The 25429-nt window shown below is 33.4% G+C and overlaps 1 protein-coding gene across 1 annotated transcript in view; it reads left to right on the top strand.

Annotated features, from left to right (window-relative positions):
- Gbe1 (1,4-alpha-glucan branching enzyme 1) overlaps nt 1–25429 on the top strand; it is a 224410-nt gene that overhangs the window by 92113 nt on the left and 106868 nt on the right. Inside the window, exons 4-6 of the mRNA XM_048346430.1 lie at nt 17001–17126; nt 18042–18177; nt 22373–22463. Of these exons, the coding sequence (XP_048202387.1) occupies nt 17001–17126; nt 18042–18177; nt 22373–22463 (353 nt within the window). The remainder of the gene's footprint in view (nt 1–17000; nt 17127–18041; nt 18178–22372; nt 22464–25429) is intronic.

Below are 25429 nucleotides of genomic sequence, written 5' to 3'. Positions count from 1 at the left end.
AATAGCATTACATACAACAGTATGGATTCCAACCAGGCTGCTCCATCATTTCTCATTTTCTGCTCTTGCTAAAAGTGTAATGTTTGACAAGCTCCCCTCTAACTCTTGCCTCTATCTTCAGTTTCTTCTTCGGTAAGGTGCTGATAGTAATAGCATTTACCTATGGAAATGATGAGACGGTATCAACATTTAAAATAATATTTGGGCCAGGCACAGATGTCTCATGCCTATAATTGTAGCTACTTCGGAGGGTGAGATCTGAGGATTGAGGTTCAAAGCCAGCCCAGGCAGGAAAGTCTGTGAGACTCTCATTTCTAATTAACCACCAGAAAACTGGAATTGGCACTGTGATCCAATAGTAGAGTGCTAGCCTTGAGCTGAGGAGCTCAGGTACAACACCCAGGCCCAGAGTTCAAGCCTGAGGACTGACAAAAGAAAAAAAAATGTGGTATTTAGTTATTGCTCCATAAAAGTTACCTATTTTTCCATGCATTTGCTCAGAAATCATGCTTTTTACTCTCCGCAGTCCTATCTTTGAGAGCACAGATCAAATATTTCATAAATGTGTTTAGTAATCAGCTGGTTATAGGTAAATCGATTCTAACCCTCTTGCTATAAAACCTGAAGATAGAACTGTTGGAGTGTCCATGAAATCATTGCCCCTTGGGGCTGAAAGTTTATAAAGATTTTGAAAGTTGTTTATTTAAATAATCAAAACATAATTTTTGAGTATTTTTTTTCTTTTACTCTATGTTCATATCTCTATAAGATTAGAAGAAGTTTTGGGAAATGGATGTCTTGGAAAAATTTATATTAAGTGAAATAACCCAGACCCAAAGAAACAGGCTGCCTGGTTTTCCGCATTTGTAATAATTAAAATAGGTCCATAAATCTACAAGTTTATTCAATACATAGTGAAAGACAAATAATTGGACTTGCAAATGATTGATTATACAACATTCTAAGCATTCACAAAGTGAGAACAAAGGAGGATATTCTTAGGAGAAAATCACAATGGCTCAATAGCTATTTCACCATATAAAATGATGCTTATTGAAATGAACTCCAGGAAATGGAAGCAAGAGGTTTTTATTGTAGTGTTTGTAGTCTCTCTCTCTCTCTTTCTCTCTCTTTCTTTTTCCCTCCCTCCCTCCCTCCCTCCCTCCCTCCCTCCCTCCCTCCCTCCCTCCCTTCCTTCCCTCTTTCCTTTCTTTCTCTCTGTCTCTCTCTCTCTTCTTCTCTCTCTCTTTTTTCACTTTTGTTTATTTTCTTTTGTCACTGTTTTTGACTTCTGTATCCTTTGTCTTATATATAAGTTTATCTGATTTGGGGAAGGGGAGGATAATCACAAAAATGGCCAGACAAAGGGTGAACCAATTCTTCGTTGATACTCACTAGATACCATATTGGAAGTGAACTTTACAAGTTGGAGAGGGGAAGGTGGGCTGGGAGGGGAAAAAGTGGGAGAGAATAAGGAAGGGGTACCAGTGTTCAAAAAGAAATGTACTCATTGCCTGACTTATGTAACTATAACTTCTCCATACATCATTTTAAATTAAAAGAAATGAAAGGAAAATCTCAATGCAATATGTGGTTAAGATAAAATAGACTATAAAACCCAAAATGAACTTAGCTGTACAGAGTGTCATTAGTAATGAAAAGAACTATTGGAAATAATACTAGCTACATGTTTTGAGAACAATCAGAGAGAATGACCAGACTATGTAACCAATATGGAAAAAGCTTCTCATAGAAAACATATGGTAACTCTGAGTACTTGAAGTGTACTATCCAGATGAGTATAGCTTCCTAGTGTTACCAGTGACCTCTAAAATGTTGCAAGAGCAAATGGGGAAGTATGAATTTCTATTTATATTGACTCATTACCTAGTGTGATCTCATGGGTTGGGTAACCACTCAAACATATTATTACTAAAACTTGCATAAATTTTAAACAGATCATTACAACTTTTTTAAAAAGTACTTATCATGATTTTTAATAGAAAATTTGCAGGTAATACATATCTCCTTGGCTAATGGTCACTAGGAATATATTCTAAAGGGCAGATACCTTTGTAAAAGAATCCATACATTTAATAGGTTTGAGCTTTGTTAAAGGTATATTTACATATAAATTAGATCTTAGCAAGCAAAAGTTCAATTTACTTAGACTAGAAGCTTTATGGTTTTTGCCAGATATCCTTTTTGTATAAGGAGAAGGTTCCCATGAAAGTTACTTGAGGCTAATAATTTAAATTACACTAAAAATCTAAAGTAATATATATTTTAAAATATTATAGGTTAGAATTGCTAGACATTTCCCTTTTACTGGTCTAACTAATTTGAAATGAGATCTTTTTTCCTAGGGAGTTAATGGTAAAGTCAGTATGGCTTAGCTTGTTAACTGTAGGTTTAGCAATGCCTACATTTTGCCTGCTTGGGAAATGGAACAATGCAAGGCCATACTAGAACACAAAACACTAATTCATAGACAGTCAGCTTAACTTGAATAGAAGAAAATAACTATTTAAAAATATAACTTCCAGTATGAATTAAAGCTCCCTAGAAGTGAGGTATGTCTTTTTATCTCCTGCTGAGGCTCAAATACAGTGTATTGCATAAGAGGGTAAGTGCTCTACTACTGACTTAAATGCCAGCCCCTAATGAGGGGAATCTTAAACAGACAGAGACTTATAGCTAGCAACTACCATGCAGCATGTTATGGAATCTTTATCTATATGTTTACTTTTTTAAATTTATTAACCAGTATAACCTTCCACATAACTTAGTATTTTCAAAGGATCTGTCTTTCCAGTAGTTTCCCCAAACTGCAAAGCTGTAATTCTTTTAGTTTTTGTCTTTCTTTTTCTGTCACAGTCAGTCAAGAAGTCTAGCTGATTCTACTTTTGTAGGATCTTTTTGAATATTGAACTTTACTTTTTTTTTTATTTTGGACCTGTATTGCCTCTTGTTGAATTACTTTCCAATGTTGAAGACGTTGCTGATAGATGGCTATTTTAAACCATGTGCTCCTTGTGAGAAATGTGCCTGTTGCAATAAAATAGTTATGTTAAAAAAAAAGCCACCCTCATGGCAAAGGGGCTCTCTCTATTAAATAGCTCTTGATGATTTTGATGTGTGAATAAGCAGAAAATGGATATTCACAGTTAGGAATAAGTAAATCAATGAAAATTGTGAAACTTGGTTGTAGGAAATTACCAGGAAGAGAACCTGCATATAAGAAAATGAAACGGTTAGCAGGAGAAAGTGAAGAATATTAAAAAAAAATGGATATTATGTTTAGGATTTTAATAGTACAGATATTGTCAAGAGCTAGGTTCTTAAGCAATAATGTAAAAAAAAACTATAATGACTTGTATCATTAGACCATTTTCAGCTTTTAACAAACAGTATCTTAATAAATTCATTAGGTGGTATATTAAAAAGTGAACAAATGGAGGATTCAACTATTAAATCTTATTTAGCAAATTAGTAGTTACCAAACAAAACCCAAAATGTATTCTTATTTCTATAAGCCAGTGCTTTTAAACCTGCTCTTCTGTTGACATGCATAAAATATAATTTACATAGTCCTAGAACTTATGCATGTTTTATTATTATCTTATTATATACTTCCTTAGTACCTCTGCCTGCCTTTTTCACTATATATTAATATGAAGAAAACATGTATACATATACACACATATTCATATATGTGTGTATACACACACATACATATGCTATTTTCTCTTCATAAGATATATCCTAGAGTTCATAAGTAAGAAAGGACCATTCTTAACATTTTTGACCAGCATTCTTAGAGATAGAAAGCTTAGACTTTGAGTTGGTTATAACTTGCCCCAAATTATGTGCCTCTTCCTGCAGGGGAGGCCCAGGCCTTCAAAATCTATCCTCATTACTTGCTTAGTTACAAGAAAATAGCAGCTAAGTTTTTTTTTGGTGTTGTTGTTTTGCCATGTTATGATTGTGGATAGTGTAATTTGAATACTGTTATCCCTGTAGGGGTTTAATTGAGCACTTTTTGCATTTAAAAATACATAATTTTGAAAAGTTGATATATAAAGATTACTATTTAAAGCATTTTATTTGCTTAACAGCTTGTTCTTTTTAACCTTTGCTAAAAGTCCTATAAAGTATATATGCCACAATTCTCTCTAGTCTTACCTAAAGATCCTGCACCTTGTCTTTTAAGTAACTGCAACAGTCTAGGTGAGCTATTTCCTTTTCCCTCTTCCCTCTGCAATTTACTGACTATGTTGAAGCTAGGAAACAGTAGTAATCAGGTAGCTTTAATCCTATTTTAAATGTGTGGAAACTGGGTGATTTTTGCCACATGCTGATTAAGAGAAAGAAACAAACCATCTATTTTTAACTGTAATTGCATAACAAGTGGATAAAAATTTTGTTAAATAGTACCTTGAACAAATAGGTGCCCTTTTTCAGCTGATTTTGCTTGCTTGCATTTTATTTTTATATGGATGCGTGAGTGTAGAACCTGCTATGATTTAATACTTGTCCAATGTATTTCTCAGGATATACTATTGCTTTTCCACTTGAATTAACATCTGGTATTTGATGCTAATACTCCTTCTTTCATCATTAGTATGTCTTATCTGTACCTCAGATATTTTCTCTGCTTTGAGCTTTTAATTCATTTGTTAATTTCCTTTTAATTAATTTAGAAGTTAAATCCTATTCTTATCTTTTTTCCTTAAAAAATGAAGTACGATTTTTAAGGTTTGTGTTAATTTATGAAGTCATGGGTATTATTTTCAGTAAAGAAACACCAAATATGATGCTCAGTATTCTAGTTTTTATTAATCATGGCAACATATAAATAGCATTTTAGTTTTAAAATAGCTTTATCTTCAAATAATCACAATCTGTGTGTTTTAATTAAGTATAACATCTGTGGTTTTCCCATATTGTGTAGATTTTTAAAAACCAAATTTCTCAGATATATGTGTCATATTGTGAGCTATATAAAGATGTTGAAGCTGCTTTCATTTTATTATTGTACATAATGATAGTTTCTATAGATTACCTGGGCTTTTTCTGGAGACAGAATCTCTTCCTATGTACACTAGAGTGCTCTGGGAACTTGTGATCTTCCTGACTCAGTTTCTCAAGTACAGGAGTTAATTTAAGACACTAAATCACAAGCTAAAATAAATATATGGGATAATTTACGGGATTTTCCTTAAAATTATCTTCTTTCAATAACTCAGTAAGTTATGTATTTGAATATAGCATGTGTGTGTCAAATGGTTTTTTGCGGCCATGGAGTTACAGCTCCCTCTTTTGGAATGCCGTAGCGTGGCATTTCCATTAAGATTAAATTGTTTTCACAGTAACAATTTACTAGTGTCCTAGGCATATGGAAGTAAAGGTCCATATATATTTTTTCTTCAAATGCCTAAAATATTAATAAAAATGTAAAACTTCCACATAGACCTACCTATATTTTCCTTAGACATGTGGATAACTATGGGCATTTGTTAGTTTTATCAAAGAAAACAATCTTCCTTGTTGTTAAAAGAGAAAAGTGGGATAAAAATGAGGAAACTGGTAACAAGTTTGACAAGAAATGTACTCACTACCTTGCGTCTGTAACTGTAACCTCTCTGTACATAACCTTGACAATAAAATTAAGTTTTAAAAAAGAATCACTTTGACTTCTTTTGTTGTATGTAATTTGGTGTTATTAAAACAGTTTATTAAGAAATATACAAAAAATGAGAAATGTAGCCCTTCTCAGCCGTCAGTGGCTTGCTTTTCATCTCATAGTAGGATACTTTTTGTGGGTGTTCTTCCTGGTCTGTAAGAATTCATGAACTCTGCTTTCTCCTTGCCTCACTTCCTCTATGTATCAATATGTTTATTATTATAAGATGTAATTTTGCCTGTTCAATATGGCAAAGACATACTAAGATGATCCTACTTGAACCAACATTGTTCCTACTTAAACAAATTGATGCCTACAAAGTAGAAACTAGCAGACAATCTTTTTCTTCCAGAGTAACTTCATCACAGTGTCCATCTGCTTTAAATTATTTAAAACCAAGTTTGCACCTGCACTGTGATTGCTTTGAAGAAGGTTTCCTTTTCCTATCGTTTTTCATTTTCTGCATCTGGATCAGAGAAATGCTATGTATTAAGCTGCTAAATGTTCAGCAGTGCTCAGTGGTCTTGATAAATGTGATCTGAGTAGGTTTAGTTTTTCACTTTCATTATTGTCTTATTAGTATTGGAGCTGGTAAACACAGAGCCTGAAACTCTTGTACCAGGCTTTAAGTATTTTTTTCAATTTTCCTCTTCTACTTGAGCCATGCCCTAGCCTGCTTTTTTCTAGTTAATTGTAAATAGAGTTTTATAGACTTTTGGGTCTAGGGTGGACTTGAATGATTTCTACTTTAAGCATTAAAAGTATCCCATGAAGAGTATATTAAATGTGATGTAAAAGGAAAATATTTACCATAGTTAACTGTAGGTATATTATTCTAATAAATGTTGTGACTAATTCCAATCTGGTAATTCTCAATTTGTATACTTATTCTTCATAAGTTATATTCAGAATTCAATCATTTAATTAACATTCATTAAGAGATTGATAAATTTTTTTTAGTGAAAACTAGTTTATTTTAAAATTAAATGCATAACACTCCTCTAGTTCCATTGGTGTAGAATTTAGCACCATACTCGCTATTTGTAATTTATGTCATACACAGATGCATTTTGGTTTACAGTCTGTACTTGAGTAGTGTTTTTTCCAGTGGACTTTGGTAAAGCCCTTTATACATACCATTAACCTTTTTTCCCCCTTATTGTCAAAGTGTGTTACAGAGGGGTTACAGATTCATATGAAAGGCAGTGAGTACATTTCTTGTTCTACTTGTTATCTCCTCTCTTATTCACATCAGAGACTGATAATATTTCTTCAGTCTACAAAAACCAAATGAATATACAACGTTTATCTGTATGTTACTGTTGTGAAATAGGTTGCGCACTGATTTTAAATTTTTTTTTTTTTTTTTTGGCCAGTCCTGGGCCTTGGACTCAGGGCCTGAGCACTGTCCCTGGCTTCTTCCTGCTCAAGGCTAGCACTCTGCCACTTGAGCCACAGCGCCGCTTCTGGCCGTTTTCTGTATATGTGGTGCTGGGGAATCGAACCTAGGGCCTCGGGTATACCGAGGCAGGCACTCTTGCCACTAGGCTATATCCCCAGCCTCTGATTTTAAATTTTTAAGAATCTACTCAGTAAATACATTAGGATGTCTTGAAATTTTATAAATCGAAGAATATAGAGATATGACCATTGTTTTTTTCCTTGGTAAATGACAGTGTTATTGACATTTGTATATTTATATTACAACTGGATTTGCTGTCATTATGCTAAACATGGTAAATTATAATAGCCAATTAATTCTGTGTCATTGATTTAAGTCGTATTTGCAAACCATCATGTTGAGAGTTTTGAAGGAATAATAATAACGATATAATAGCCTATAATGTATTGGGTTTTTAATTACAGGGAATGATCTTTATAGATCATTTTTTGCCACTGTTTCAAACTTTGTGATGTTTGTGAAAACAACACAAGTGAATCTTAAAACTTTCTGGCAAATGGAAAATTTTATTACAGGAAAATTTAATAAACATTTTATTGTTTAATATAATTGTAGTCTGTCATATAAACAGGTTTTTTGCCATTAAGATTTTATTTTTTTAGTTTTTTATTTTACAGTAATAATAAAGTGTCCATAAACATTGTTTCTTAGCTGAGCCACCACACTTTGTATTTCTTCCGAAAATGTGAGCTCATCCTTAAGTTCGTAATTACATCAAAATGACTTTTACACCTGAAGAAATCAGTTTTGTAGGTAGCTTCAACTTCTTCTCAAGTTCTTTGTTTGTTTAATTCCCAAGTTTTAGAATATCTGTGTACCTACATGGTTTTTCCTTTTTAAGTTCATTTTGATAACCCCCAACTTTTCTATTTTTTTCTATGAAATTTTGAAAGCTGCTTTATTTTTTTTCTGTATTTTTTATGTCTCCAGCCCAGTCATCCAGATTCTATTTCTAGCTTTTTTTCCCCATGAGTCTATTTTTCTACTTTCTACTATCAACATACCTTAATACTTAAATCTATTATATTCTAGATTTGTGTTGTCATTTAAAGTCATGCCCTGGGTGTCATCAAAGCATCTTCTTGTTTGCTGGAAAGAGTACTGCTTTGAATCTGTGTATATACACATTACCTCTTGAAAATTTACTATCAATATCTTTTTTTATCTTATGTGATAATCATTATAAAACATAACTTTATATTTATTTTTATTTATTTACAAGTCCTGGGCCTTGGACTCAGGGCCTAAGCACTGTCCCTGGCTTCTCTTTTTGCTCAAGGCTAGCACTCTGCCATTTGAGCCACAGCACCACTTCCAGCCGTTTATCTATATATGTGGTGCTGGGGACTTGAACCCAGGGCAAGCACTCTTGCCTCTAGGCCATATTCCCAGCCCTATACCATAACTTTAAAATCAGAAATTTGCAGCCAAATTAAAGTGAGAGAAAAATTTTCCCACCTAAGACATCTTTTTATAATTATTTCTCATGGAGAAGCTGATTGTTAGTGTGTATCTACATACTTGTGCATATAGAAGTATATGTAGAAATTAGGAACACTCTCAAGTTACTAATACTATAGTAGTAGCTGTTATCATTGACTTTCTTATTCTATGAGTCTCAAGAGATGATGGCATTTTATTACATTAAGATTACTTGGGCTGGGAATATGGCCTAGTGGTAAAGTGCTCACCTCGTATACATGATGCCCTGGGTTTGATTACTCAGCACCACATATATGAAAAAGCCAGTACTAGCCTTGAGCAAAAAAGAGGCCAGAGACAGTGCTCAGACCCTGAGTTCAAGCCCCAGGACGGGCAAAAATACAAAACAAAAAAGATTACTTATGATCTTCTTTGTGATCCTTTTGGTAAATGCCCAAATTTGGGTTGCTAGGTCATAGGAGTGCTCTATGTTTAGCCTTTTGAGGAACTTCCATACCACTTTCCTGAGTGGCTAAATAAGTTTGCACTCTCACCAGCAGTTAATAGGGTTACCTTTTGGCCACATCCCAGCAATCATCTGTTCTTACTGGTTTTCTTGATAATGGCCATTCATACTGGGGTGAGCTGGAATCTCAATGTTCTGATTTGCATTTCCTTTTTGGCCAGGCAAGGCCATACTAAAGCCACCAGCACAGTCATGTTCATTGCAGCACTATTTACCATGGGTAAATATGGAACCAACTCAGATATCCCTCAGTAGATTAATAAATGAAGAAATTGTGGTCTATATATACACAATGGAATTGCCTCATTTGTAAGGAAATGAAAAAAATTTGGAAAAAAATTATACTTAAGTGAGCAAAGTCCAATGGAACAGACGCTATGGTTTTCCTCATTGGTAATAATTAGTATATGTGTAGTATAGTTCTAGCAAATGATCACAGTAGCTCAATAGCTATGTACTTATGATCATGTAAGGAGAAGCTAAGTGAATCGTTCTCCAAATTGTGGAAACAAGCAGCTTATTACCATTGTTGTTGTTATTTCTAACATACTATGTGAAATTACGTCTTTTTTCTTTTGTTTATCTTCCCTATGGTTTAGCCCCTGTTGTCACTGTAATTTATTTTGGTACCCTGGTATGTATATGTTTCTGAATTAGGGAAGAGAAGGGAAACATCACAATGGAGAGAAAAAGGGTAAAAGGTGAACCATTGCAACAGCAATACTTACAAGACAATATGTAGTAAACCAACTATACAACTCAGGGGAGGGTGTGAATTGGAGAGAAGGGAGAGTGGGAGAAAAATAAGGGATGAGGTTACAAGTTTGACAAGAAATGTACTCACTATCTTAAGTATGTAATTGCAAACCCTGTATACATCACCTTGACAATAATTTTTTTTAAAAAGATTACTTGTTGTTCTTAGGCAAAGTTGATTGATTTCTATATGCTGTCCTTCATGTATTACTTTCCTCTACACGATACACAAGAACATCTAGAAGGAAGAAGCATGGCTGAAAGGGAGTGAGGAAAATATGATTTTAATCTCTACATGCTCTCAGCCACAGCATTTCCTTTAGGAATACCACTAGGATAGTTGGCTGACAGGACATCTACTATAACTTGGAAATAAGTATCATCAATTAATTTCAAATGTTATAATAGTGATAGAAAGTCATCTATTAAAAAAAAACTTTAAAGTATTAGGAGGTGTTTTTTTTTTTACTAACTAATGTTTCCCAGATTTTTTTTAAAACATGCATTTCTATAGTATACATGCTATAAAAATTTGAAGGTTTCGAAAATGGATGGGTTAAAACTACAGAGAATGTAAGAACGTTGAGTAGATTCATGGTGTCCTTTTATGAGTACAATCTCAAATATTTTGTGAAGTTTTGGTATATGAATGATGTGAGGCTGACTGTGCTTAGGATAAATTTCTGTGTCAACCTGTATCCAGTGATTTAGTGACACAGCTTAAATTTATTAAAAATTATTTTTATAACTTGGTACAAAACATATAACATGGGAAATTAGAAAGAATATTGAATGATTGTTAAAATATAAGAAACAAATTACAGCCTAGAGGTTGAGACAAATTTCTTTGCAAAATACATTTTATCATGTGTGAAAGGATTGTTGAAGTTTTAGAAAATGTATTCCCTGTAGCCTCAGTATTAGTTTTCTTTGCTCAGTGATGTTTCTTTTTATAAACTCAAACCTTATCATCTTGCTATTAGAATGCTGGTGACTTAGCTGTCTTTCTTTTTCTTTCTCTTAGCTAGCTTTTACCTTGGCATTAGTCTACAGATCATAGATTAGAAGTATGGTTCAACCTTCATTATTTTAAGACATTTTTCGGTTCTCTTCATTGCATATCTAAGGTTGAATACAATTGACAAAAATATATAAAAGTTAAGATTCTGTTACCATTTAGAGAAAAGTAATCGTATTCTAATCTTGTGCACATATATAAATCAATCTCAATACATGTTTAATTTTGTTAAGTCTACAAATGAGAGTATAATACATTTAATTAAAAATCCTCTTTTTTGCATTAAGGCTTGCAGAAGTGAATAATAAGATGTGTAGGAAGTTTAAATGTTTATAAATATTAGTTCCCATTTGACCCTTTAATATGAACACTGGTACTATAAAGTCTGTACATTTATTAGCAGATTTTTTTCTTGTATGTAGGTACTATGAAATAGCCTAACTTCCTTTATGATATTTTGCTGTTATCCTTAATGTTATGGTAATAGGTTTTAAATGTGATTGTAAGTCTGAAGAATTGAAATTTTTCTTACTTGTCTTTGGAAACATGCTGTTCCCCCCCACCCCCCAAATTAAATAGTCTATTTTGAAAGAAAACTTTTATGTAACCTTTCATCTTTTAATACTATACTGGAAAAGTATTAAAAAGGAAAAGTTCATATTTTGCAATGGTTTATATGGGTATTATATTTGCTTATGTTGAATAAAATATTTGTACTTTGACCAAGTGTCATCAATTAATAATTTATAAAGGTATGTCTATAGAAAATAACCTTTATTATTATGGCAAAGTACATATTGTACAGCTGTTTTAATGATTTAAACATTTACATTTAAGCTGAGCTCTTTTTATTGAATATCACACTTAAACATATGTTAAATGTTAATATTAATGTTTAACTTTCTCCAATTTAAATTCTGTTTTCCTCTTTCCAATTTGTCATCTTTACTAATCCTAAAATTCCAATAATATTGAATTTTTTTATATGGCTCAGTGTCTCCTTTTCAGGAAAATTAACAAAAATGAATTTCAGTTGACCTTCTGTAGTTTGCATTCAGCTATAGGCCACTGTACCTTGTCATGATTCAATCTTGTTCATCTCACAGAAATCTAGTGAGATATTCCTTGACTTGAATTTTATCGGTTTTACCAATTTCACTTCGTTATACTCTATTGATTTTTTTTCCTACTTCTCTATAGGGCTTCTCACATTTGCAGAGCAAAACGTGTTTTCTGCACAGATTTTTTGCTGTCTCTGTGAGTCAGGCCTCATCTATGATCATTGGTTTAAATATAGTGGAACTAGGAAGGATTAAATTGAAGAACTCTATCATGAAGATCCTGTTATTTACCACTATTTCTTCCCATCATCACTGCTTCAATCTCCATGAATTTTTGACCATCCTCTTTAACTATACACATGCTATAAGCAATAAAACATCAGTTGACAAGTCATCCAATGCATATCTACAATTATATCCCAAGTATTGTATTCATTATCTATTTCCTAGGGTATGGTACATTTCATTACTTTCTCTTTGATGGGTATAACTCTTCCTTATTAATGTTAGTCCATATCTATCTACAGTTATCCTTTCTTGATGTTACCTACTTCAGGGAAATACAGGATCATTTAAAGAAAAAAGTGATAGTACTAAACTTACTGTATAGAGACCAGAATTTGTGAAGAATATTAGAATTTTCAGGCTTCAGAAACATTCTCATATTTAAATTTAAATGTATTATTGATTAGTTTCATCTCAATTTGTATTTAACATATATTATGTTTACGTATGTATTTACTATGATGAAAATGGAATAAATTATATGGAATATAATATGTAATTGTACGTGTTAAGCATGTGTATATTAATTATGTAATGTCTTCTCAAAAGACCTCATGATTTTTAGAATAATGTATTCAGTATCTAGTCTTTGGATTTTTTTCTATATTTCTTCCAGATGTCAGTTTACTTCTCTGTCTCCATTCTATTTTTTTTTTTTTCATTAAGTAGCCCTTGCAATGATTGTTGTAGGAATCATACCCTTTCCTTACAGTGATACAGCTTTTCTGCAGATAGACTTGTAATTATGCTTAACAAAATATTTTTTAAAAAATCAACTCACCTTATATACTGTCTCTTTTATCCTATCACTTCTGGAAATATTTCTTGATTTTTTTTATTGGCATTATACCAGATTATAACTCTGTTTACTTAATAGAATTCTAGCCTTCACTGCACATGGATGGGTCTCTTTGAAGCACACTTTTCAGTAATGAAAACACACTGATTTTCCCCTTTTCATAGCTTTATTCTTTTATTACTACATTGATCTTTCAGTATCTTGGACCTTTAAATCCTATATTTTTTATATCATGGGTAATTCATTTGTTTTCTAGCCTAAGACACCTAATCAATCTTTACCCTATTACAACATTTTGGCATTGTTCCTGTTCTTTTGACTTAGAAGTAGTTATTCTCACTTACCACAGGGATATCATTTTCAATGCCTGCTTGCTAAATCTCAAATAATCCCTTAGGATTTTGAGATTTTTTTTTTTCCTAGTCACCTCCCTTTATAAGGTTTTTGTTCAGGTAATGTACTTGAAATGAAGCAAACACTTTATCAGTTCTGGTTAGTTATTTCTTTATTTCTTTAAAGATTTGACTCAGTAGAGAGACAAAGAAGGAAAAAATACACATGTAATACTTTTTAAACTAGGCTAGAAAATTGGGGAACTGCTTTTCAACCTTCAGGAATAATAATTCTTTTTATAGTCACAGATGCATCTGTCTTTCTATAGCATTCTAAGAAAGAACTTGCTTTTAGAAGAGACGCAGCTACTGATCCTTGTTTATTTCTTTTAGACAATATTCTGCAGTTTATTTTCTCCCAAGTATGATGTAACAATGAATGTGTACAATTTTAAACTGGTTTTACACCAAATCAAAGTAGCTGTGAATATTATATCTCAAAATGTCTGTTTTTGTTCTATACTTCATTTTCCTTTATGCTAAAATTAAAATTTACCAAAATTTGATCTCATACTCATTAATGTCATAGTAAACACTTCTCATAACTAATGTACTTAGTCTTTTAAAGGTTTGTTTTTTTTTCTTTTATAAGTTCACATTTGTAACCAAAATCTTTTCACTGTTCTTACTCAACTTTTCCTTTTGGATTCAACCTTGCAAAAGTTTCTTGTTTCTCATTATAGAAAAAGAAACTTGAACTATAATGACATGTTTTAAAATAAGGAACCTTGTGTAAAGCTAAAAGAATATGAACTAATGAAAATTCTTAAAAGGTTATTGCTTTGAGAATCCAACTGACAACTTTCTTTGCTTGGTTAAGCTAATAGCTGGAATGTCTTCTTTCTCTTCTGTTGTGCCCATTGTTTCCTAACATAAGAATGGAAGGAAATTGGATAAAAATGTACTTGCCTTACATATGAAACTGCAACCCCTCTGTACTTCACTTTGACAATAAAGAAGAAAAATAAATAAATTTAAAACAAAAAAAATACAGAAGGGCTTAATCTAATTATTTAACCTTTTTCCACTTCCCTTAGTCCCATTTCATTGTAGATATAAATGGCATGTCAATAGGTATTCTCTATATATCATCTATATGTAAGCATATACATATGTATCTATATATGACATATATAAATGTATATATATAGCTTAGATAAGGTTATTTAGTTAATAGAAAATGGGGAACTAAGTCACGGACTAAGAAGGATGGAGATCTTTAAAATGTAAATATTTTAGTACCATTTCAGTACACATTAAGTTACCAGAAAATTAGCTTTAAGATTGAAAAGTTAACGTTTAATTGGTATTTGTGGTAGCCTTACTATGTAAACAACAACATTGTCAATGGTAACCCAAATATAACCTTAATTTATATAATTGTAATAGTCAACCATGTGTTCAGTTTGACAGTAAAGAAAAAAATTAAATTTTAAAAAAGTATAAAAAAAGATAATACAACTAAAAATGTACTAGTAAGACATCTTAGTGATACAGCATCATCTTTTAACTCTTACATGGTTAGTGATTGAGTACATTCCACTTTATTCTGTAGGAAGTGATTGCTTCCATTTTTCCCCCCTTATGGATATATTACTTTACTTACAGCTGCTACCTAAATATTTTGGCTTTAAATAATAGACATTTGTTCTTGAACAGGATTGGAGGTCAGAAGTTAGAAATTATTGGGTTGTTTTTCAGGATTACACCTAATCTGGGTGCCTTAGGGAAGAAATTGCTTCTTGGCTCTTTTAGCTTCTGTACCTCTAGCTTTGCCTTCTTCTCCTTTCTCCAATTGTAGTTTTCTTTGCCTCTTATGATATGTGGTATTTCTTTCCCATGCCCTTGTCCCCTCCAGAATAAACCATAATAACTTCTTCATTTTCAAGATCTGAAGGAAGTGTGCAGAAGCATTGGAGTAAGGAAACACAGTATCGATGTTTAGTTCTTACAAAGTTCAACCTCCAAGGATTTTAGGACTTTTGGCACCTTTCTTATCTCAGTAATGGAGTCATAGACCTCTTCTGTAATTAAGTGAAATATGAATGTGGAAGTCTTTTCTAAGTTATAAATGTTTGCACAAATATTTAATTTTCAGAATTATGAATGCTTGAGTGTTTGTAGTAACAGACTGAAGAATGTTCTCTCAATGCTAAGAGCATAATTTAGCTTCTGATCCCAACATTTTTTACATAGTCAATCTGCTTTGACAAAGTGTAATGGGATTTTTTTTAATGACTGTAAAAATCTACAATCTTAATCACTTGGAAAATCTGTATATGTCTATGTAACTTAAAAAAATCTGATCTGTATGCTAAATTTAACATGGTGGATTCAGTAAAGCTATTTTTAATTTTTCTGTTGTTATTGAAAACTATAAGCATATAAGGATGGTTAACAAAAATATTTGGTTTTATATAGAGAAGGAATTTTAGAAGATGAAGATTGGTGGAAAAATGTGTGAGTGTGTATGTGTGTGTGTGTGTGAGTGTGTGAAGTAGAAAGGAAAAGAAAATTGTTATTATATTATTCACCTGTTTCAAGTCATGGAAAACACCTAGAGATTCATACAGTGTTCAAGCTGTAATTATATTTTATTAATAATCAATGAGAAATCAATTTCCTTAAAATGTAGATGTTTTCTTCCCCTCTTCCACTCTTCTCTCCTTCCTCCCTCCCCACTTCTCCCTCCCTCCCTCTCCCTCCCTTCCTCCCCTCCTTCCTCCCCCGTCTCCCCCCTCCCCTCCCCTCCCCTCCCCTCCCCTCCCCTCCCCTCCCCTCCCCTCCCCTCCCCTCCCCTGCATGTACATTCCTCCCCTGGAATGTACTCAATCACTAACCATGTAAGAGTTAAAAGATGATGCTGTATCACTAAGATGTCTTACTAGTACATTTTTAGTTGTATTATCTTTTTTTATACTTTTTTAAAATTTAATTTTTTTCTTTACTGTCAAACTGAACATGGTTGACTATTACAATTATATAAATTAAGGTTATATTTGGGTTACCATTGACAATGTTGTTGTTTACATAGTAAGGCTACCACAAATACCAATTAAACGTTAACTTTTCAATCTTAAAGCTAATTTTCTGGTAACTTAATGTGTACTGAAATGGTACTAAAATATTTACATTTTAAAGATCTCCATCCTTCTTAGTCCATGACTTAGTTCCCCATTTTCTATTAACTAAATTATATGGTGCATATAATTTCAAGTTAGGACCTACATGCAGCCCTTAAGTCCATTCCCCCCGCCCCCCGCCCCCCACACCCGGCTAGGGCTCTCCAATTTGAGCCACATCTCCATTTCCGGTTTTTGGGTGGGAAATTCTGTTGGAGTTAAGAGGCTCACAGACTTTCATTCCCAAGCTGACTTCAAACTATGGGCTTAAATCATAGCCTTGTGAGTAGCTAGGATTACAGGCACGTGCCACCAGTGCCTATCCCTTAGATATATTCTGTATGGACACACATCGGAATGGTGATCTGAATTCTTTACACTTCTTCCTTTCTTAATACCACAATGCTCATTATGGACTGGTTTAAAATTCTGAAATTACATTGAAGTAATAACACCTTATTCTCTTTTTAGGTGGTTATTACAAGTAAAAGTGGAGAGATCCTGTATCGTATTTCACCATGGGCAAAATATGTGGTTCGTGAAGATGGTAATGTGAATTATGATTGGTTATACTGGGATCCAGAGCACACATATAAAGTAAGAACAACAAATATTTAAAATAAATTTGTTTCCCACTATATCGAAGAAAAAATTAATTTTTAACCTTAAATGTATTGTTGAATATCTCTCCTCACCACTGGTGTAGTACTTTTTACAACTTAGGGCTCTTGTTATATGCATTTCTAAGTTTGTCATTGGTAACCTGTAAAATACAGAAGTAAGATTTTGTTTTTACATGCATTTGAGGAAAGGGAAAAAATATTAAGTTTCTACATATTCATTTTCAAGGGGTGATTTTTGAATTCAGGACCGGAGAGCTGTCCCTAAGTTCTTTTGCTCAAGGCTAGTACTCTATCACTTAACTCACACAACACTTCCCACTTTTTTAAGTAGCAAATTATAGAAGAGTCTCTTTCAGTTTCTTGCCAGCTGGCTTCAAACCACAATCCGCAGATCTTAGCCTCCTGAGTTGAACTACAGGCATGAGCTACAAGTGCACTCCCTACTAATTTGATTTTTTAAGCTATTGTTTCTGACTTATCAGATTCTTCAACACTCCAATATTTTGTACTGTCATAGTTTTGAAGCAAAATCAGTGTCCTTGGGAAAAGAAATTTGAAAGGCTATCTCATAAATGAATTGGTGCGCTTTTATGACTATATTACTAACAATTATGATATGTATCTCAGAAGTCACTTTTCTGTCTTGTAGATTGTTGCAGCTCCTTAATAAGTGTTTTGAATCTGGTAATTATGCATTTCTGGACTTTTTTCCTCTAAGACTTATTCTAAAGAACAAAACAAAACAAAAATGTAGAATTTCTTCAATCATAAGGCATGAACCACTTCATGAGTTTTCTTTTAAGAGAGATCCATTAAAACTCCTAAAAAACGATTTTTTAATACCTGAGTTCTTTTTTTTAATTCTTATGTTTAATTTTATATTGTGTAGTTTAAGCATTCTAGACCAAAGAAGCCACGAAGTCTAAGAATTTATGAATCCCATGTGGGAATATCTTCTCATGAAGGAAAAGTAGCTTCTTATAAACATTTTACATGCAATGTACTACCACGAATCAAAGAGCTTGGTAAGTAATAACTGTGATTTTTATTCAGATAAAAATTTAATGAGTCTCTTCTCCTATTAGAAAAGCTAATTACAAGTGTCTCTTTTTTGTTAAGAGATTAAATATGTAATAGCAATGCATTTTATTTTAGGCTTCTCAAATTGCTCTGTAATAGTGATAGCATAGAAAAGAGAAATGGATTAAGATAGAGCATAAAAATTCAAGATATTATTCCAATTTCAATTTTAAGTAATATGAACAGATGGCTTCTAAAATTGTAGATAAATATATAAGCATAATTACTTTTCTACAGAAGATAACCTTTACTAATCAAACTGGCCATTGATTATAGCCTGTTCATTTCAGTGGGTCAGAGAAAAAGTGTTATATTTGTAAGATGCCTGGAACTCATTTTCAAACTGAGTCATTGACTTACCTAACAGACATTTATGGACAATCTTCAATATTAGGCATAGAGTGAGAAATAGTCATGTGTAATGATATAGGATTTGTCCTCATCAGAATAATCAGGATAATGAATAGTATATTGCTGAATTATTGATTCAAAACATATTCATCTGTTATTTTTCTTTTCATAGATAAAACTTTATACAGCATATTTAGAGTCTACTGCAAAGTCTAGACAGGAAGATGAATTGCATTTAATTATATTATTTCTGCTAAGGAGTTCAAGTTTTGGTTAGACGATAGCTTTCAAATCAAGGATAAAAGATTTTAGTTCTATGTGTATTTTAATAATCTGTGATGCTGAACCATCATTTCAGAAATTAAAGTTAATAAAATGTATGGATACTTTACTACAATTTTAATTTAATCAACCATCTGTGAAAGCAGTTGTGTAGATGTTCTTTCATGTCATAGAATTATAAACTTTTTCTCACCTAGTTTTTACAGCTTTGAAAGTACAAATATTCCCTTGTTTATTCTTGTGTCTGAATTGCCTAGCTTAGAGTTCTTAGAAAGTAAATAAATCCAATTATGATTAATTATATAAAAGTTAATATTAAGAGTACAAAGTTGTACTTTATCACCATATGTATTACACAATAAAAATAAACTATTAGCTCTAAGTTGTATGTTATACTTTATGCAATCTGAACAAGATTCTGTAGCCATATTTCTGTGTGTTTACTAGTTAATAGAATTAGTTGTAACCCTTCCATAGATAGTGAAATTATGGGGGAGGAATATATTCTTCCCTTTAGAAGTATAAATCCCTAATTTTTTTCAAATTTTTATTATCAAACTAATGTACAGAGAGGTTACAGTTTCATACGTTACGCACTGGATACATTTCTTGTACTGTTTGTTACCTTGTCCCTCATACTCCCCCCCTCCTCCCCCTTTCCCTTTCCCCCCCTTGAGGTGTTCAGTTCACTTACACCAAACAGTTTTGCAAGTATTGTTTTTGTAGTTGTTTGTCTTTTTTTACCCTGTGTCTATCAATTTTGGTATTCCCTTTCAATTTCCTACTTCTAATACCAGTATACACGGTTTCCAATATACTCAGATAAGATTACAGAGATAGTGTAGGTACAACCACAGGAAGGTGATAAAAGAACATCATCAATAATAGAAGCTACAGATACAGATGGGACGTTGAAAGTAGTTACAGCTGTGATATAACAATCATTTCCATAACATGGAGTTCATTTCACTTAGCATCATCTTATGTGTTCATAAGTGTATAGCTGTTGGGCTCTTATGATGCTCTGCTATGACTTGCCTAAACCTGTACTAATTTTTCCCAGTAAGGGAGACCATAGAGTCCATGTTTCTTTGGGTCTGGCTCACTTCACTTAGTATAATTTTTTCCAAGTCCTTCCATTTCCTTACAAATGGGGCAATGTCATTCTTTCTGATAGAGGCATAAAATTCCATTGTGTATATGTACCACATTTTCCTGATCCATTTGTCTACTGAGGGGCATCTGGGTTGGTTCCAGATTCTAGCTATGACAAATTGTGCTGCAATGAACATTGTTGTGCTGGTGGCATTACTGTGATTTTATTTGTGGTCTTTTGGATAGATACCCAAAAGTGGGGCTGCTGGGTCAAAAGGGAGTTCTATATGTAGCCTTCTGAGGAATCTCCATACTGCTTTCCAGAGTGGCTGAACCAGTTTACATTCCCACCAACAATGAAGTAGAGTTCCCTTTTGGCCACATCCCCTCCAACAACTGTTATTGTTAGTTTTCTTGATATATGACATTCTTACTGGGGTGAGATGAAATCTCAATGTTGTTTTGATTTGCATTTCCTTTATGGCCAGTGATGTAGAGCACTTTTTCATATGTCTCTTGGCCATTCTCATTTCCTCATCAGAGAAGTCTCATATAAATCTTTAGCCCACTTGATGAGGGGGCTATTGGTTCTTTGCAGTTTTGTTTTGGAAGAAGGTAATTTTTTTAGTTCTGCATATATTTTAGAGATGAGGCCTTTGTCTGTTGAATGTCCGGTAAAGATCTTCTCACAGTCTGTGGGCTTTCTGTTTATCTTGCGAGCTATGTCCTTTGCCATACAGAAGCTCTGCAGTTTGATGCAGTCCCATTAGTCCAACCTTTCTTTGATTTGCAGCCTTTCTGGGTCTTTGTTAAGGAAGTTCCGTCCTGCGCCAAGGAGTCCAAGTGTTTCTCCTACTCCTTCCTTTAGTGTTTTCAGGGTGTCTGTTTTGATTTCGAGGTCTTTAATCCATTTGGAATTGATTTTGGTGCAGGGTGATATATAAGGATCTAGTTTTAGTTTGTTGCATGTGTTGAGCCAGTTTTGCCAGCACCATTTTTTAAAGAGGCTATCTTTCTTCCAAACTATTGTTTTAGCTCCTTTATCAAAGATTAAGTAGGTGTAGTTCTGTGGGTTCATTTCTGGGTCTTCAAGTCTGTTCCATTGGTCTTCAGGCCTGTTCCGGGGCCAATACCAAGCTGTTTTTATTACTATAGCTTTATAATACAGCTTGAAGTTGGGTATTGTAAGTCTTCCAGCACTGTTCTTTCTGCTTAGGATTGCTTTTGCTATTCTAGGTCTTTTATTGTTCCATATGAATTTCTGGATTGCTTCCTCTATTTCATTAAAAAATGGTGTTGGGATATTAATGGGTATTGCATTGAATTTGTAGATAGCCTTTGGCAATATTGCCATTTTGATTATATTAATCCTCCCAATCCAGGAGCATGGGAGGTTTTTCCATTTCCTTAGTTCTGATGTAATTTCATTTCTCAAGCTTTTAAAGTTCTCCTCAAAGAGGTCTTTCACTTCTTTGGTTAAGGTAAATCCCCAATTTTGAGTATAGAATTGTAATTGTTTCAGAATTAGTAATGCACTGCAACTTGGGCAGTTGGAGCTATAAAATAAGAACCAAAAAAAAAAAGAAAGAAATTTGCCACTTTTGTTTGCTTTCAAGTACAGTTATATATTTAAGTACATTGGAGAACTTATGAATCATGAAGAAACTTATGAATCATGAATGTGTCATTTGAAATAGAATATTAAAATATTTTTCAAATAATTTTCAAATATTTCAAATACATAACTTTCTCTTTCCTTTATTAGTTTTCTATAATTTATGATTCAATGTTGTATACTTTAAAAATGCAATATCTGCTCTTTGCCTCACTTATTTTATTGCTAGAACTAAACACATTTGGATAAAGAAATGGTGGTGATATATGTATACATGTATTTATGTGCACACATTCAACTTTGGAGCAATTTTATAGGTACAAAACGGGGGATACTGGAAACATTAATGCAGACTGTAGGAAGCTATTTGCATATCAATGTATGAGGTGTTAACTTTTTGTTATATGGTAAAAATGACTGACATGAACAAAATAGTCCTTATGTTATAGGATCAGTTAGTTTATTTTGCATTTATAATCTTCAGAGTGGATATTACAAGTGTAACTGAAGTGTTAGCATATGCAGATTTCCATCTTTAATATTCTGAAGCCAAATTAAGTGTAAATTTGCATATCGTTTATTGCTTGTTAAAAGGAAGACAGTTCAAATAGCTAGTCAGTTTATAACTCTAAAAGACTAAATGTCCAATTTTGTGTTAGAAGGTCAGACATGTAAATGCTGTTAAACAGTAGAACTTTTCAAACTAATCAGAGCTTTTGCTTGTTAGGTTTATGTCTTTAGAACATGCTTTTTTTCGTTACTTTTTTACAGTGTGACTTTGATTTTTGCCCATACAGGATATAATTGCATTCAGTTGATGGCTATCATGGAGCATGCATACTATGCCAGTTTTGGGTATCAAATAACAAGCTTTTTTGCGGCTTCAAGGTAAAATGCAAGTCTTTAATTATATTGATTTTTTTTTGACTAAAAGTGTAAATAAAATGAACTTTAACATTTTACATGTTATTTTGTAACCCACTCTATGGTTAATGAACTCAATAGACAATAGACATTTTCTTTTTTTTTTCAAATTTTTATTATCAAACTGATGTACAGAAAGGTTACAGTTTCATACGTTAGGCACTGGATACATTTCTTGTACAGTTTGTTACCTTGTCCCTCATACCCCCCTCCCTCTTCCCCCTTTCCCTCCCCCCGCCCCCCGCCACAGAGGTGTTCAGTTCACTTACACCAAACAGTTTTGCAAGTATTGCTTTTGTAGTTGTTTCTTTTTTTACCCTGTGTCTCTCAAATTTGCCTACTTCCAATACCAGTATACACGGTTTCCAATATACTCAGATAAGATTACAGAGATAGTGTAGGTACAACCACAGGAAGGTGATACAAGAACATAATCAATAATAGAAGCTACAGATACACATAGGACGTTGAAAGTAGTTACAACTGTTTCCATAACATGGAGTTGATTTCACTTAGCATCATCTTATGTGTTCATAAGGGTATAGCTATTGGGCCTTGTGATGCTCTGCTATGACTTGCCTAAACCTGTACTAATTATTCCCAATAAGGGAGACCATAGAGTCCATGTTTCTTTGGGTCTGGCTCACTTCACTTAGTATAATTTTTTCCAAGTCCTTCCATTTCCTTACAAATGGGACAATGTCATTCTTTCTGATAGAGGCATAAAATTCCATTGTGTATATGTACCACATTTTCCTGATCCATTCGTCTACGGAGGGGCATCTGGGCTGGTTCCAGATTCTAGCTATGACAAATTGTGCTGCAATGAACATTGTTGTGCTGGTGGCATTACTGTGATTTTATTTGTGGTCTTTTGGATAGATACCCAAAAGTGGGGCTGCTGGGTCATAGGGGAGTTCTATATTTAGCCTTCTGAGGAATCTCCATACTGCTTTCCAGAGTGGCTGAACCAGTTTACATTCCCACCAACAATGAAGTAGGGTTCCCTTTTGGCCACATCCCCTCCAACAACTGTTATTGTTAGTTTTCTTGATATATGACATTCTTACTGGGGTGAGATGGAATCTCAGTGTTGTTTTGATTAGGCCAGTGATGTAGAGCATTTTTTCATATGTCTCTTGGCCATTCTCATTTCCTCATTAGAGAAGTCTCTTTGTAAGTCTTTAGCCCACTTGATGAGGGGGCTATTGGTTCTTTGCGGTTTTGTTTTGGAAAAAGGCAATTTTTTTAGTTCTGCATATATTTTAGGGATGAGGCACTAGACATTTTCTTTCTTTTTTTTTTTTTTTTGGCCAGTCCTGGGCCGTGAACTCAGGGCCTGAGCACTGTCCCTGGCTTCTTTTTGCTCAAGGCTAGCACTCTGCCACTTGAGCCACAGCGCCACTTCTGGCCATTTTCTGTATATGTGGTGCTGAGGAATCGAACCCAGGGCCTCATGTATATGAGGCAAGCACTCTTGCCACTAGGCCATATTCCCAGCCCCACTAGACATTTTCTTATACCAAGTTTGTAAAACTCTCTCCATCCTCTAGCTTAGAGATGGACCTTGATGTAATATCACTTTTCATAGTATACCTTCTCTCTCTCTCTCTCAAAAAAGAATTAGTAATGATGTGCATACCGTGCAGAAACTTTTATATGTTTCAAGACGCTAGTCTTGTCAGAAAATGTTTTCTTAAGGAAACCATTATTTGAAGAGCTCATACCACTTTGTGGAGAGATTCACTCAAGTACAAACTTCACCTACAGATTCTTGGTAAAGATGTGACTCTCTGGGGCAAAGGACTCCAAAAGCTCTTTGCTATTATTGCAGAGTTGTGTCATCTGTGACAACAAATTCAACAAATCCAGCATTGTTTGCCTTGTAGATACAGTATAATGGTAGACATTAGTTAAAATATGGTTTAGTATAAATTCTAATCCAACAATCATACATATTATGATTTCTACTGGTATAGAAAATGTTGTAATATTATGAAATTAGATGTTTGTCCAGTTTAGATTAGATCTGGACCAAGATTATAACTGAGATCCAAAACATGATTAGAATTAGTTAGAGGAAAGGAAGAGATAGGTTCAAGCAGATAACATTTCAGACAGATAAAAGATACCCAAGTGGTTACCTAATTATCTTTATAAGTCCTTCATCTTGAATAGTTTATCTATAGTTGTTGTCTAAATTCTACACTTTTGGTATTTCTTGAATTCATTCCTACAGATAACATGCCTATTTTCTAAAATTGGTTTCTTGTGGGCACTGATGACTTTCACATTTCAAATAACAAGCATTTGGTTATATGAGTGATTTAACACTATTTAGCACAATTGCTTCTTCCTGTCTTCTTTAATGTTTTTTTTTCTATTTTTGACTTCCCAAGTATTATAATGAGTTCTTATATTGCCCACGCTACTAGTTCTTATTCTTTATTTCCTTTGTCCTTCTTCAGCTTCTTTTGCACTTAATATTGAACCCTTTTTTCCATTCTGCTCTGTGTGCATCCATACTTAAGATTTTAGTGTACTGCCTAAGCCAACTCAAAATTTAAGTTTCCAGTCCTAACTCTTTTTGTGTGGAGAGGATAGCTAATGGATATCGTCAGTGTAATTGTCCCAATTAAATTTGTTATCTTATTTTCTAATCTCCTCTTCCTGCCATTTTCTTTAATTTAGCAAATGATGTTTACATCTTCTAATCGTTCAAGTCAAAATCTTGGCATTATGCTTTCTATTCCATTTCTGTACCTCCCTACACTCTACCTATTATAAAACCCTGCCATCTGCTCCTTCAAACTGTATCCCAAATCTGGCTACCCATCTGCCCTCACTACTACTACCCAAGTCCAATTTGCTGTTCTTTTACCTGGTTATTTCAGTAGCTCTATTCAGTCACTGTTTTTTTTTTCTTATAC

The sequence above is a fragment of the Perognathus longimembris genome, chromosome 5, assembly GCF_023159225.1.
Source record: "Perognathus longimembris pacificus isolate PPM17 chromosome 5, ASM2315922v1, whole genome shotgun sequence".
NCBI lineage: Eukaryota > Metazoa > Chordata > Mammalia > Rodentia > Heteromyidae > Perognathus > Perognathus longimembris.
The sequence above is the reverse complement of the archived record's forward strand: the minus strand, read 5'-3'. Positions and strand labels throughout refer to the sequence as shown.